This window comes from Sus scrofa, chromosome 5 (genome assembly GCF_000003025.6).
Source record: "Sus scrofa isolate TJ Tabasco breed Duroc chromosome 5, Sscrofa11.1, whole genome shotgun sequence".
Taxonomy (NCBI): domain Eukaryota; kingdom Metazoa; phylum Chordata; class Mammalia; order Artiodactyla; family Suidae; genus Sus; species Sus scrofa.
Window position 1 is genome coordinate 69,276,908 of NC_010447.5, and position 12,954 is coordinate 69,289,861.

The following is a 12,954-nucleotide window of genomic DNA, read 5'->3' on the forward strand; positions in this document are numbered from 1 at the left end:
ATCTCTCACTTGTGTGACCCAGCCTCCTCCCACCATCACAGCGGGAAGGCTGCTCGAGGCCCAGCCCAGATCCTAGCCGTGTCTCCCCGGGCCCGGCCTCTGGCTGATGAAGGCACTTGTCCAAAGGATGCTCCGGTCTGCCGTTTACAACACCGGGTTACAAGGCCAGCGCTGACTCCGCTCGTGTTCCACTCTTCCCCATTGATCTGCCAAGCGGCCACATTTAGCTCCAACTTTCTCTGGAGCTCAGGTCTTGGCTCTCCATTCTCAACCCATCCTTCTCACTCAAAAAATGGCACACACCGCATGGAGGGTGTGACCCAACCACCTCTCTTCAGCCGAACCCCCTTCCTGCTCCTTCCTGGATGGGCCTTATCTCCCTCCTGTCTCCTGGGAAACACCTCTCTCCTTGGTTCCTCCTAAGCAGCCCCTGGCCTCCTGTAAACCAGGGGGTGGGTCTGCCTGCCCTGGGGGAGGTGGGCTTGCCAACCTGAGTGCCAGGCCGAGGGCCCCTCTCCCTCTCTGCCCGGCCACCCCGAAGGCCAGTGCCAAAACAAAGCATTGCTCTCCCCATGGGACCTGTGCCTTCCCCAAGTGGAGGCGTCTCCTCAGTAGAGCCCAGTGATGGAGCTGCTGAAGGGGTGTGGAGAGAACCTTGGAGTCTCTCTGAGCTACTCCCCCAAAACCAGGCACCCAGGAGTCCTCCCACCCCACCCCCAGGCACCCAGGAGTCCTCCCACCCCCACCCAGGCACCCAGGAGTCCTCAGTAGGTGCACCTGCTCGGACCACCTACTGCAGCTTCAAAGGCCTTTATTTCATCCCCTTTCCCTCCCAGCGGGGGCCCCACCTCTGGGCTCACAGGCGGCCTCTCTGTCCTCTTTGACAAGCTCTACTGTCCAGCTAAGGAACAGGCACAGCGCCTGGAGAAGGTCCCCCCGAAACACCCACAGCTGACCCGGCCCTTAGGTACAGGAGGGTACAGAGCAGTGGTTTCACCTCTACAATGTCTGATTGCCGAGAAACACGCTGGCCCTGCACGCCGAGAACACCTCCAAGACCCGTTGCTGAATTTTCTTCCCCTTCAGGGTTAAAAAAGAGGAAAGTTCTGTTCCCTTCACTGAATAACATTTGTGAACATCTTGTACTTCGATAAGCGTATTCCTTTCTTCCAGGAAATACGAGGAACCAAATCTGGTTTGTATTTGGAATGTTGTTCAACAAATGTCCAAACTGGCCTCCATCTCCTAAGGTTTCAGTGATCTGGGTTTCAGTGGAGAGACCATTTCTCTGGGAAGAAAGGGCCCCGCTCCCCAACCCTGGCGACCTCTGCCTGGGATGGAAGGTGCCACCAAGCAACACCCGAAACCCTCAAACTGTCCAGCCGGGGCGAAGGAGTCCTAGAGCCAGAGGGACTTCAGAGGTGGTCTGGTGGAGCTGTCAGGCTCCCAGCCGCAGGGCCCGCTGTGCACATGCAGCCTTGCTCAGGCCCCGTGCAGGAAACAGATGGAAGGGGAGCCTCTCAGCCCTGGCCTTGATGCCTAGCAAGTCCCTCAGGGCTTCCGTGCACGTGGCTAATCCAGACCAGCTCCCTGGCGGCTGGGCCAGCCTGGATCTGAGCCGCTGCCAAGCCCCCAGCCGCACCTCCCGGTCCACAGTCCCAGCTCCCGGGGCAGGAGTCACAGGCGTGCCCCGCCTTTTCCTCAAGACCAGGCCGCCCCGGCTGGTTCAGGTCTGGTCCCTAGCCTTCCTCCTTGGCCCCAGGCACAGTGAATCGGGGGCATCTCTAAGTGCAGAGGCCAGAGGTTGTCCTCAGGGCCTTTTCTCAGTTCCCACAAGTAGCCAGGATTCCAGACTCCTGTTCCCACTGGTTCGCTGCATCTTCTGATCCCTCTCCCTCGACCCCTACCCCCAAAACCTTCTCCTGGAGGCCGTGTTCCCCTCAATCCCTTCCCATTCCAGTGTCAGCAAACATTTTCTATAAAGGCCAGAGACCAGTTTTCAGCTCTGCAGCCAGTAGCCTCCATCCCAACTATTCAGCTCTACAGAGAAGACATCGGTGTGTAGACGGGTGGAGCTGAAGTCTGTTCAGTCTTATGCAGTCCTGGTGGCCCGGTGCTGCCCCAGCCTGCAGCATCCTCTCCCAGGCAGTCCCACCAGAGAAGGCCTCTCCCCTGTACGTTTCACAGCTCAGGGGGGGCCTGCTCTCCTGTCAGCCAGCTTTCAGAGCACCACACCCCAGCCCCATAGCTGTGATGTTTGTGTCCTCAGACCCCCTGCTTCTCCGAGTGGTGGTCCTCTGCACACCTTCAGGTGTCTCCTCACTCCCTGGGATGTGAGCGCTGGGCTCTCTCCCCTCTCCATCACGCCCTGTCCTGCCATCAGCCTCCCAAAGCTTCCTGGGTCTTTGCTGTCTTCTTCCCCCAGGGGTCCTGACTCTGTCCTGTATCAGCTGCCCAGTTCCTGGGTCACAGCTGGGATCCCCCCTTGACCAGTAGCCACCCCTCCCCCACCATCTCAGCCAATTTCCTGTGTCTAAGCAGTGCCCATCCTTCCAGCTCCCTCCCTCCGGCCCTTGACGCCAGCAGCCCAACCAGACAACACCCGCCTCCGGCCGTCACGTCCACCCCTCCTCCCCCTGCACGGGTGCCTATCCTGCCTCATCATCTCTCACTGCATCTGCTCCCAGCTTCCTTTCTCTGCGCTTCCTTGACTTGCTCACCTGGAAAAGCACTGACTCAAATCACACCCGACCAGCTAGACGTCTGGTACCAGAGCTGTGCCGATGGAGGAGGAGACACAGGGCTGTGCCGATGCTTTCACTTCCCCAGTGACCACCTCCTCCGGGAGGCCGTCTTGGATGACACTGGCCACCCTCCTGCCCGTCAGGACCTTGTTCACTCTCCCACTTTCTCCCGTGGCTCTTCTACACCTCTACTTCACCCTTCAAGCTTTCGGGGCTCCCTCCCCTTTCATGTTTCAGCCAATAACTTGCTACCTGAGAAAACAGGTGCCACTGGAGGAGAACGTCTGTCCACAGTCTCCTTTCTGAACCGATGAACCCTCCCACCTCCTGGGTGGGCGCCCCTCGGTAGGAATTGTACCCTCCACCTGCTGGGGGATACAACCCCTCCAGTAACTGCCCCCTCGCTTCTGCATTGTCTGCTATCTGTCTGTTAGAGGATCCTGTTTTAAAACAAACAAGCGGGAGTTCCTGCTGTGATGCAACGGGATCACTGGCATCTTGGGAGTTCTGGGACATGGGTTTGATCCCTGGCCCAGCACAGCAGGTTGAGGATCTGCGTTGCTGCTGGGATGTGGGATCTGATCCCTGGCCCGGGAACTCCATATGCCGTGGGGCAGCCAAAAATGAAAAAAATAAAAAAGCTTTTTAAAAATTTAAAAAATAAAAACAAACAAGAACAACTGATTCCACGCCTTCTCCTGGGAAACAGCTTTTTCTTCTCCTGCCTCTTACAAAATTCCTCAGGAAAGGCTATTTCTCCAGGACGTTCCCCTCCAGCCATGGTGGCCACTGGCCACTGAACAGAGGTGTGCTGTTCGCCCAGAACACACAGCAGATTTCAAAGATTTAGCACAAAACAGAGAGTGACAAATGCCTCACTAAAAACTCTTTGTTACAGTTGAAGTGATAATATCTTGATTATGTTGGATTAAGTAAAATCTCTCATCACAGTTCATTTCACCTGTTCCTTTTTCACTTTTTTATTGTGGCTACTGGGAAATTTAAATTGCACACACAGCCCACATCCGTGGCTTGTGCTGTTTCTTTTGGACATAGTCATCCAACACTCTAAACTCTTTCGAGCATGTGTCTGTCAGCTCTCATCCCCATCACTCCACCAGAATAGACATTGACAGCGTCTCAGAGGCCCTTGTGTTTCTAAGGCTGGTCGGTGGTCAGTTTCCGGTCCTTGTTCCTGGCACACCAGGTCGATTGCTCTGGGACCCTTTGTGGCACCCAGGTACATATCAGAGCAAGGGGCTTGTCACGAAGGACGTGAGGGAATGTGGGTCCTGGGCACATGCAGACAGAGCCAGGGCACCGTGGGGGGCAGAGGGCACCACAGGGGGACAGACACTGGCAGCCACGCTCACCTGCCTGACGCTCTGCCCAGGCTGCCAGCACCCACGAAACCAGCTGGACGGGCACAGGGCTGCCCGGGGCCTTGCTCAGACCTCTCTGGGATGGGACCCACCCAGAGGGATTGTCATCTGATGAGGGTTTCAGACCCTTCACACACTTGGACTGGTTCGTGGCTGGAGGCGCCTGCACGCTCCACTGTCCCTGCGGGAGAGCAGGACTCCCTGACATGCCCTCTCTCCTTCCCTTCCAGGCTTTTCAGTGCAATCTTAGAGCAAGCCACCAAAGCCGACGGGGCGAATGCTCTCGGCGGGAAAGGGGCTGGATTCGACGTGAAGGCACTGAGGGCGTTCCGTGTGCTGAGGCCCCTGCGGCTGGTGTCCGGGGTCCCAAGTAAGTGCAACTTCATCCTGTTTGCCATGTGACCTTGTCAGTGTCTCCCCTTCTCCCTCCCTGAATTGCCAGGGAACCGGATTTCCTATAAACAGGGTTTTCTTGAATGGGTCCTTTGCTCTGAAGGACCCAGCACTGATGTGAGTCCGTTAAAACACACCTGGCCCCCATCTCCTGCTCCTGTAATCACCTGGGGAGTTGACAGCAGTCACACAGCCAGATGGCGGCAGCTGCGCAGAGAGGAGCCCCCAGGCTCTGGGCTGGGGATTTAAGCACATTCACAGCAGAAGAGCCAGTTAGCAAATCCCTAAACCTTGAAGGCCTAGGGGCCAGTGGGATTAGTGCTTCTGTCTGTATTTTTTCAAAGAACAATCAGAAAAACATCAGTGATGTTCAGAAAGTTCCATTTGCCACTTCTCCCAGCCCTCTCCTCCTTTCATGTCACGTGGGGCATCTCCTGCCTCAGAGGCCCTATTTTTGGACTCCCGCCTGTCAGAGTGAGAGCTGGTTCTGCCGACAGGCGGAGAGTGCTCGCCTGAGCCTGGCCCGCGGGCGTGGCGGAGTTACTGTCTGTCAGGAGATGGGTCCCGGGGACAGCCCCCCTCCTACCTCTCCTTCAGACCCCCCCATTACCGAGGGGCCCCAAGTCCTGGATGCAGAGCATCTGCTGCAGCTTGCTCCCGGGCTAGGTCTGCTTTACAAGAGCTCCGTCCACTCCTCCTGTTCGGCTGGTGGTCACCGAGCCTAATTCGGACGTGGGTGCCAGAACATGTCACCCTCGAGTCAGCTCCACCAGGTCTGGCTCATAACTCAAGGTGGAAGAGATCCCCAAACCAAGCTGAGGCCAGATTAGCCTGGAGATGGGCCGGACCAGGAAGACAGAGAGGTCCTCTGGATGCCCACCTTATACTGCCCAGGCACCAGAGCGTGAGAAAGGGCATGAAAGCGTGGGGATGTGAGGGTCCTTGTCGACTGGCCTTGTGCTTTCCACGAACGTGCAAAATAGTGGAAAGTCCTCCCAGAGGAACTGGCAGCAGAGCAGAGAAAGCCAGGCCTCCTGGCTCAAACCAACTCAGCCCACGGCGCCGCATGACCCCCGTAAAGGATTCAGTGTATGTAACCCCTGATCGTCTCAGGCTTTTACACATATATCCCACCTCTTCAATTAACTTACAAGCCCGTGAAGCCCAGAGTTGTGCCCTGTGTTATCTCTGGTCTCTGCTTGGGATGCGGGAACTTCCTAGCTGGATGGAGGCGGGAGCATGGGGCCCTGGACAATGGTGGCCTGTCTTAACTCTGAGCGAGTATAGACATGGCCACACCATGCTGTGACGCAGATTCGCTCTACTTGACCCTAACGACTGGGTCACTAGGAATAGAAACTGTACCTGGTGGCTAAGACCCAAGGCCCTTTTTGCGAAGCCTAAACTATTTGGATTTTCTTGGTCAATCATCCATCACTCAATAGGCCAGAATCAAGGAATGAGAGGCAGGGTGAAAATGAGTTTGAACCTGATTTTAAGGGGCTTGTTATGATGGTGCAGCCCATGTACCAGTGACCAGAACTGTAAACAGACCCCACAGGTCAGTCACCCAATGCTACCATGGATGCAGTGACGCTGACCCGATAGGTAGGTCTGTGATTATCAGGGGCCCACAGTTTTAGAGCATTGGGTTGGGTTTGAGGACACATCATGAAAAATAAACACGGTCCCTTCCCTCAAGGAATTTGAGCATCTAATAAAAAAGTACACTGGTCAACTTTAGCAGCAGGAACAAAGAATCCCAAAGTCTTGGTGACTTAAAACCAGAATCATTTTCACTCGGCTCTTGTTACATGAGGCTGTAACCGGGCTCTGGGTTTGACCGCATTCCGTTCTCACCTTGTTTCAGAGCCCAGGTTGAGGAAGCGTCCCTGGAGTCCTTGTGGCAGAGGGCAGACCTCACGGGGGCACACGGTTAAACCACACAAGCCTGTTTTAGGCCTTTGTTCCACATGGCTCCTATCCAGTTGCTCACATCCCAGTGGCCAAAGCAAGTCACATGGCTGCCATTGTCCCAGAGATGGTGGGACACAGATGTGTCCTGTCCCTACAGGGAAAGACAAGTAAAGAGTTGTTAGCAAATAGTACCCACTACCCCCAAAGAGACATGGGGGGTGCTATTAATAGGACTGGTCACAGTAATGACACTGCTCTAGGATTCTTCATGGAGACGAGGGGACAGGGTTGACAGAGGAGCCGGAAGGCGTCACCCCTCCATGTGCGGTAACAGCGGCAGCTCTGTGCTGTGGGCCAGAGTTCTCCCATCAAGACCAAGACCCCATGACCACCTGCCATGAATTCAGGGGGATGTTCTGTTGGTAAAGATGGTGGTCTTGCTGCTGCGGAGCCTGCAGGCAGCTCCAGCTTCCACAGACAGCTCGAAGCTGGGCTTTGCTTTCTGTAAACAAAGGTAAAAGGAACAGCTTGTTTTGGAGCCTAGAGACAGGGCTGATCCAGCCTTTCTCGCTGGGATAGTGTCTGTGCGACTTTTTTTCTTTTTTAATATTCTTTTTTATTTCTTTAAAAAATTTTTAAAACGTTTTTAATTTTTAAAATTATAGTTGATTTACAATGTCGTACCAGTTTCTGCTGTACAGCAAAGTGACCTGGTCATACATATATATTTATGTACATACACACACATTCCCTGTCTTTTATTATCTTTCCAGCATGATCTGTCCCAAGAGACTGGATAGAGTTCCCTGGATAAGCACGACCTCATTGCTTATCCATTCCAAATGCAATAGTTTGTATCTGCCGATCCCAATAGCCCCAACCACCCCACTCCCCACCCCCCACCCACTTGGCAACCGCAAGTCTGTTCTCTTTGTCTGTGAGTCTGTTTCCATTTTGTAGATAGGTTCATTTGCACCACATTTTAGATTCCACATGTAAGTGATATCATATGCTATTTGTCCCTTTCTCAGTTACTTCACTTAATATGAGAATCTCTAGTTGCACGCATGTTGCTGCAAGTGGTATTTTGTTGTTGTTTTTATGGCTGAGTAGTATTCTATTGTATATAGCTACCACTTCTTCTTAATCTATTCATCTGTCAATGGACATTTAAGTTATTTCCATGTCTTGGCTGTTGTAAATAGTGCTGCAATGAACACAGGGGTGCGTGTACCTTTGGAATAAGAGGTTTGTCGGGATACACACCCAGGCATAGGATTGCTGGATCACATGATAGTTCTGTATTTCGTTTTCCAGAGTAGAAAGCAGTATGTGCAACTTTTTAAATAGCTGAGGGTGTAGACCAAGGTGGTTAAGTGCCCGGGGCTGTCTGGTTGATCTCTTCGAGGACGATGTCACCCGCATTTCCTAGCAAGCAGTCTCCACGTGCACCACCTTTAGCCTTTTTAAAGGGTTTTTGCCATCTGTCTTATTTGGTCCTCATGACAGTGTGTGATGTGCAGCTGTCCACATAGGTGATGTGCTGCAAGGGGTTGTTTCTAGAACAAATAGACTGACGGGTGGTTTGAGGGTCCTGAAATCCCAAGCCCCAAAAGTTACCATTATTTTTTGTGTCCCTGTATGTGTTAAAAGCCAGTGAAATCTTAAGATTATGAAGGGAAAGAGATGATTGTGAGGGTACGCGTCTATGAGTCATTTATTAATTAGTTCAACAAAACCCACTGAATTCCCACTTCCTATACTTCTCCAGCCTTCAGAGCAGATACAGAAATGAGTCAGGTGCAAAATGTGTTCTCAAAAAGGCTGAAATGCCAAAGAAAATAATGTTCATAGAAATGATGGTATAGAACAAAAATTGGAGAAATGCAAAAAACAAAACAAACAAAAAAAAACCTTGAGTAAGATGTGATGGGCTCTGCGACAGGTATGCTTTGCGGACCTCTGTACTTTGGAGAGTGGGGATAGAGATCAAGGCAAGTGGAGGAGGTGGCACTTGGAATAGACCTGGAAGGATAAGACAGGAGGGGCATCCAGGAAATCAGGGTGAGGAAGGAGGGTGGCTAGGGCCTTGGAGTCGTGCACAGTGAGACTGTAGGCAACGGGTCAATGTCACTGTGAAGGTAAAAAGCATCTGGCTCTCCCGCTGAGATGCTGTGTAACTGAGGCTTGTCCACTTCGCTCCGTCGGGATTTCCACAATAGAGGAAATCAGTTCCCACTGCTTGGGAGGCCCTGCTTTCCCTCAGCAGAAGTGCTGAGGAACAGGCATGTGGCACCAAAGAGAAGCCATGAGGGACAGTGAACATTATGCACAGTCCCCACTCCATGCGAGGAACAGCACCAGCCTCTCCCATCAGCATTTATTCAAGCACTTCCTGTGAGCCAGGACTCTGGGTGGGCGCTGGGGACATAGACCAGCAGGACACCATCCCCTCGGCTGGGGTGCGAGATGCTTGAAGGATTTCCAGGGATGTGAATTTTTATGAGATCGGCTCTTTCTCAGGTAGCAGTGTTATTTCTGGAAGCACACAGAGTAGAAAACAGCTTGTTATCAAACAAGGTTTGCTTCTCACTGAGAGGTGAGAAGGACCACGTGCGGAGAGCGTCGGGCTCTTGCCTCCTCTGTTCCTGTGCTCAGCTTAGAACTGTTACTGAAAAACAATCAGCACCAATCCATCCACACATACCTGCTGACTGGCTGCTCCGTGGACGGCTCCAAGAGAGCCTTGACCTTGGTGGTCTTAGGCAAGAGCCCTTGAATCAGACTGGCTTCCTCCACTGACTTCCTCTGTGACCCAGGGAAAGTCGCTGAGCCTCTCTGGGCCTTAGTCTCCCCATCTGTAAAATGGGAATAATAACAGAAACCATTTCCTATGTTACTCAGAAGATGAAGTGAGTTTATGCATGCAAAGCCCTTGAGCTGTGCCTTGTTTAAACGGCCACCCTTGTGTTATGTCATATACATCATGTGACGTGAGGCATGTCAAAGAGAAATATGTGACAAGACCACTGTTAAGGCAAAGCATTTATGCTTTTAACATAAAGACTCTTAAAGAGCGAAATAGCAGTGTGCGAGCAAAGCCTCCCAGAGAGGCCCGTGTGCAGACTGTGAAATGGACTTGAGGGTCCCGTGATAGTGGCAAGTCCAGAGGGTTTTGTGAAGGAGCAGGATATGAGATGAGCCTTGAGGTTTATGTAGAGGAGTCTGGGTGGAAATGAAAGCACATTTGGGGTGAAAACCTCATTTGTTTGGGTCACTGGCGTGGGTCAGCCAGGCCGCCACAAAGGAGGAGCACAAGCCAGAACTCAGATTCCAGTCACTTTACCAGGACCAGCCCAGCGATCCCGGGAAGGCCTGGTCCCCTTCTGATCCGTTCCACCTGTAACTTCTAGGGCCTGGGCGTCAGGGGCCCCGAATCTCCTTCCTACTCCACCGTCTCACACCCCACCCGCCATGCCCGTGTTGTGCCAGCCCTCCCTGTACCCCCTTCTCCTCTTCCATCTCCTTGGACTTGGCCCTCTAACCCCCTCACTTTCTAATTTGCTTCCTCTAATTTTCATTCCTTTTGTCCAAAACGGGTCTTAGATATCATGGGGTCTTTACCAAAATGAAGGACACTTAGAAGGAGGGGGCCTGGACACTTACAAGGACAAGGCCTGGGCAAAGGGCCACCCTCCAGCCCATCCCCACCCTGCTTTCCACGGCCAAGGCTGCCCGCCACTGCCCAGCCCACTCAGGACCCTTCCTGCAGCACCTTCCATGGAGGGAGATGTAATAAAACCCTTGCCTCCTTCAAGCATCTCATGGTGCAATTCCTGGTCAGGGTGTCTGAGTGGGAAGTGACAGTGAGCAGGTGTCAACACCAGTCCAGCCAAGTATCCACTCTGCAGACGAGCGAGCTGAATGGCTTTCTCAGGGTCACACAGCTGCCAGGTACCAGAGCCTGCACCGGGGGTAAGAAGGGGATGGTGGTCATGATGGGCCCCAGCCTGTATGGTCCTGAGGCTCACAGAGCCCCCTCCGCATGTTCTCCACAAGCACCCTGAGAGGGAAGCAGCCGGGGGTACGGGTGCCCCAGCAGCCCGCAGGCCTGTGTTCACGCGAGGAGCAGAGTCCTTGGGGACAGCTATGCACAGCCTGACCTCTTAATGTTCCAGACAGGTTGGAATCTGCAGGAAGAGAAATCTGAAGCCAGCTCTCTGGGGCAGCCTGCCCATCAGGAAGCGGAGCAGAATCAGGATGGGGTCCCTGCCCCCCACCTGGCCCCAGCACCCCTCACACCCAGGCAGCTAGGAATCCAAGCTGGCCCTCCCCTGCTGCCCATGATTCCAAGCTGCCCCTGCAGCATCCCCTCAACCCCCAATTTGGCCACTCTTGCCCCATTCCCCACCTTGTGGCTCCCAGGGGCCCAGACTCTGAGGTCTGAGGCACAGTCAGTCCCACTCTGCTGCCTGCCTCTCTGCTCCCTGCTCCTCGCGTTGCCTCAGTTTCTCTCCCTGCAATGTGGGGTGAATGGTGGGTGTTCCTCAGAAAGGGGTGAGATTCTACCTGTAAAACCTGTGGGCTTCTAGCCGCAAAGAGTCTTGCAAACCCACCTCTGAGAGGTGTCATGGACGGGGATGAGCCCCAGCGCCCAGCCCTGAGAAAAGAAGCTCAACAAAGCAAGTTCCTTCAGACAGCGTGTGCCCTCCAGAAGCGCCAGTCCTGCTGCCTCGGGGTTTCACTGAGACGTCATGCAGCAGCAGTAGCAGCACAGGCTCAGCTAGGAAAGTAGTCGTGCTCTGCCCGCGGCCGCTTCACAAGTAACCGTGACCAAAACAGCGTGCAGTCACACGGTAACTTCTTGTGTTTACTGAGGTGCACGGACTCCCAGGAGAAAAATGTCCCTTCTTGACTTGAGAACAAAACGCAGGTGGTAATGACGCCAGGGTCACCACCAGCTGAACGCGACAGTGGACATCTGTGTGAGACTCTTAGGTTTCAAGAGCTTTACTGGCTGGTTCCCGGCGCAGTGGCCCAGGAAAACTGGAACGCTAGTGCTAATTTACACACAGACAGCTATGTCCCCAGTTGCTTCCCCCAGAGCCCTCAGCAGAGTGAGCTCAGGCCGTTTTCCAGGGCAGGACTACCCCCTGCAGGACACGTGCCTCTGTTGTCAGAGATGCCACCTTATGGCAGGTGTCCACCTGGCTCTCGAGATCAGGGACCAGCAGTACCTGGAATGTCGGTTTATGTATATTTTGATGGTCCCCAAACCTTGGCCATAGTGGCTGATGCCCATGCCCCTGAGGGCCTCATGGCAATGTGGGGGACCCCCTGGGCCTGCAGTGAAGACTCCAGGCATTCAAGTCTGGCCATTCGTGTGACCCACCACTTAACCTCCAGCCCTCACTTTTCTTGTCTGGGAAAGGACAGGTTTGTTAAACTGTAGCTCCTGAGGAGTATCACTGTGCCTCAGGGACAGAGAACGGCAGTGAGCTGAGAGTTTCTTTGGAATCACTAATTCTAGACAGAGTCACAGCCAGGGCATGAACCTCTGCCGATCCCAGCACGGCGGCAGTCAGTTCAGAGGGGCCGTTTCCTAGGCACTGGCCTTGTGCCCAGGACCGTGGCAGTAGTGCCGCTTAGCAGGAGGGAAAGCGTCTGAAACCTGGGAAGCTTCACCATTGATCCTCTTCCCTGTCCGTCCCTTCCCTGGAGATCCCAGACCAGAAACTACAGCCAGCAGCAAGGTGACTGTCACCTAATTTAAAATAATGCTAATAATAAAGGCCACTTAGGCTTACAAGTGACCCGTGCTCTATAAAGGCTGGGAAGAAAAATGAGGGGAGAGGAAATGAAGACACAGCATGGTCAGTGTCCCATGAAGGGATCGATACGCAGAACATAAGCCTCGGTCACCTGTGACACTCGGTCCATTCCCTCCCTCTGGTTCCTGAGGATTCGCAGTTGAGGACATGGACAGTGGAGTCCCACTCCCTTGGGTACATTCCCAGAGCCACCACTTGGCTGTGTGCCTTGGCTTCCTGATCTATAAAGTGGGGGTTAAAATTACACTGACCTCGTGGTCAGTGAGGATTAAACACGTAAGTGTTTGCAGAGCGTTTAGAATTGTGGTCAACGTGTAAGATGCGTTCAGCAAATCTTAGTTTCGCGGTGTTCCTGTGGGTCCAACTCCCTGTCTGCCTACCTTAGACTCCAAGTTGGACTGATTAGAGGAGTGTGCACTTCCACTCTTGACTTTTTTTAATTTTTAAAAAAATTTTTATTGAAGTATAGTTGATTTACAATGTTTTGCTAATTTCTGCTATACAGCATGTGTCTCAGGTTTATATATATATATATACACACATATATACACACATATGTACATATAGTTATATATACATATATATACACATATATAGTTATACATGTACATTCTTTTTTACATTCTTTTCCATCATGATCTGTCCCAGGAGTTTAGATATAGTTTCCTGTGCTGTACAATAGGACCT

General features: G+C 53.0%; 1 protein-coding gene across 1 annotated transcript in view; it reads left to right on the plus strand.

Annotated features, from left to right (window-relative positions):
- CACNA1C (calcium voltage-gated channel subunit alpha1 C) overlaps positions 1–12,954 on the plus strand; it is a 431,475-nt gene that overhangs the window by 259,954 nt on the left and 158,567 nt on the right. The window contains 1 exon segment of the mRNA XM_021092981.1: positions 4,357–4,496. Within this exon segment, the coding sequence (XP_020948640.1) occupies positions 4,357–4,496 (140 nt within the window).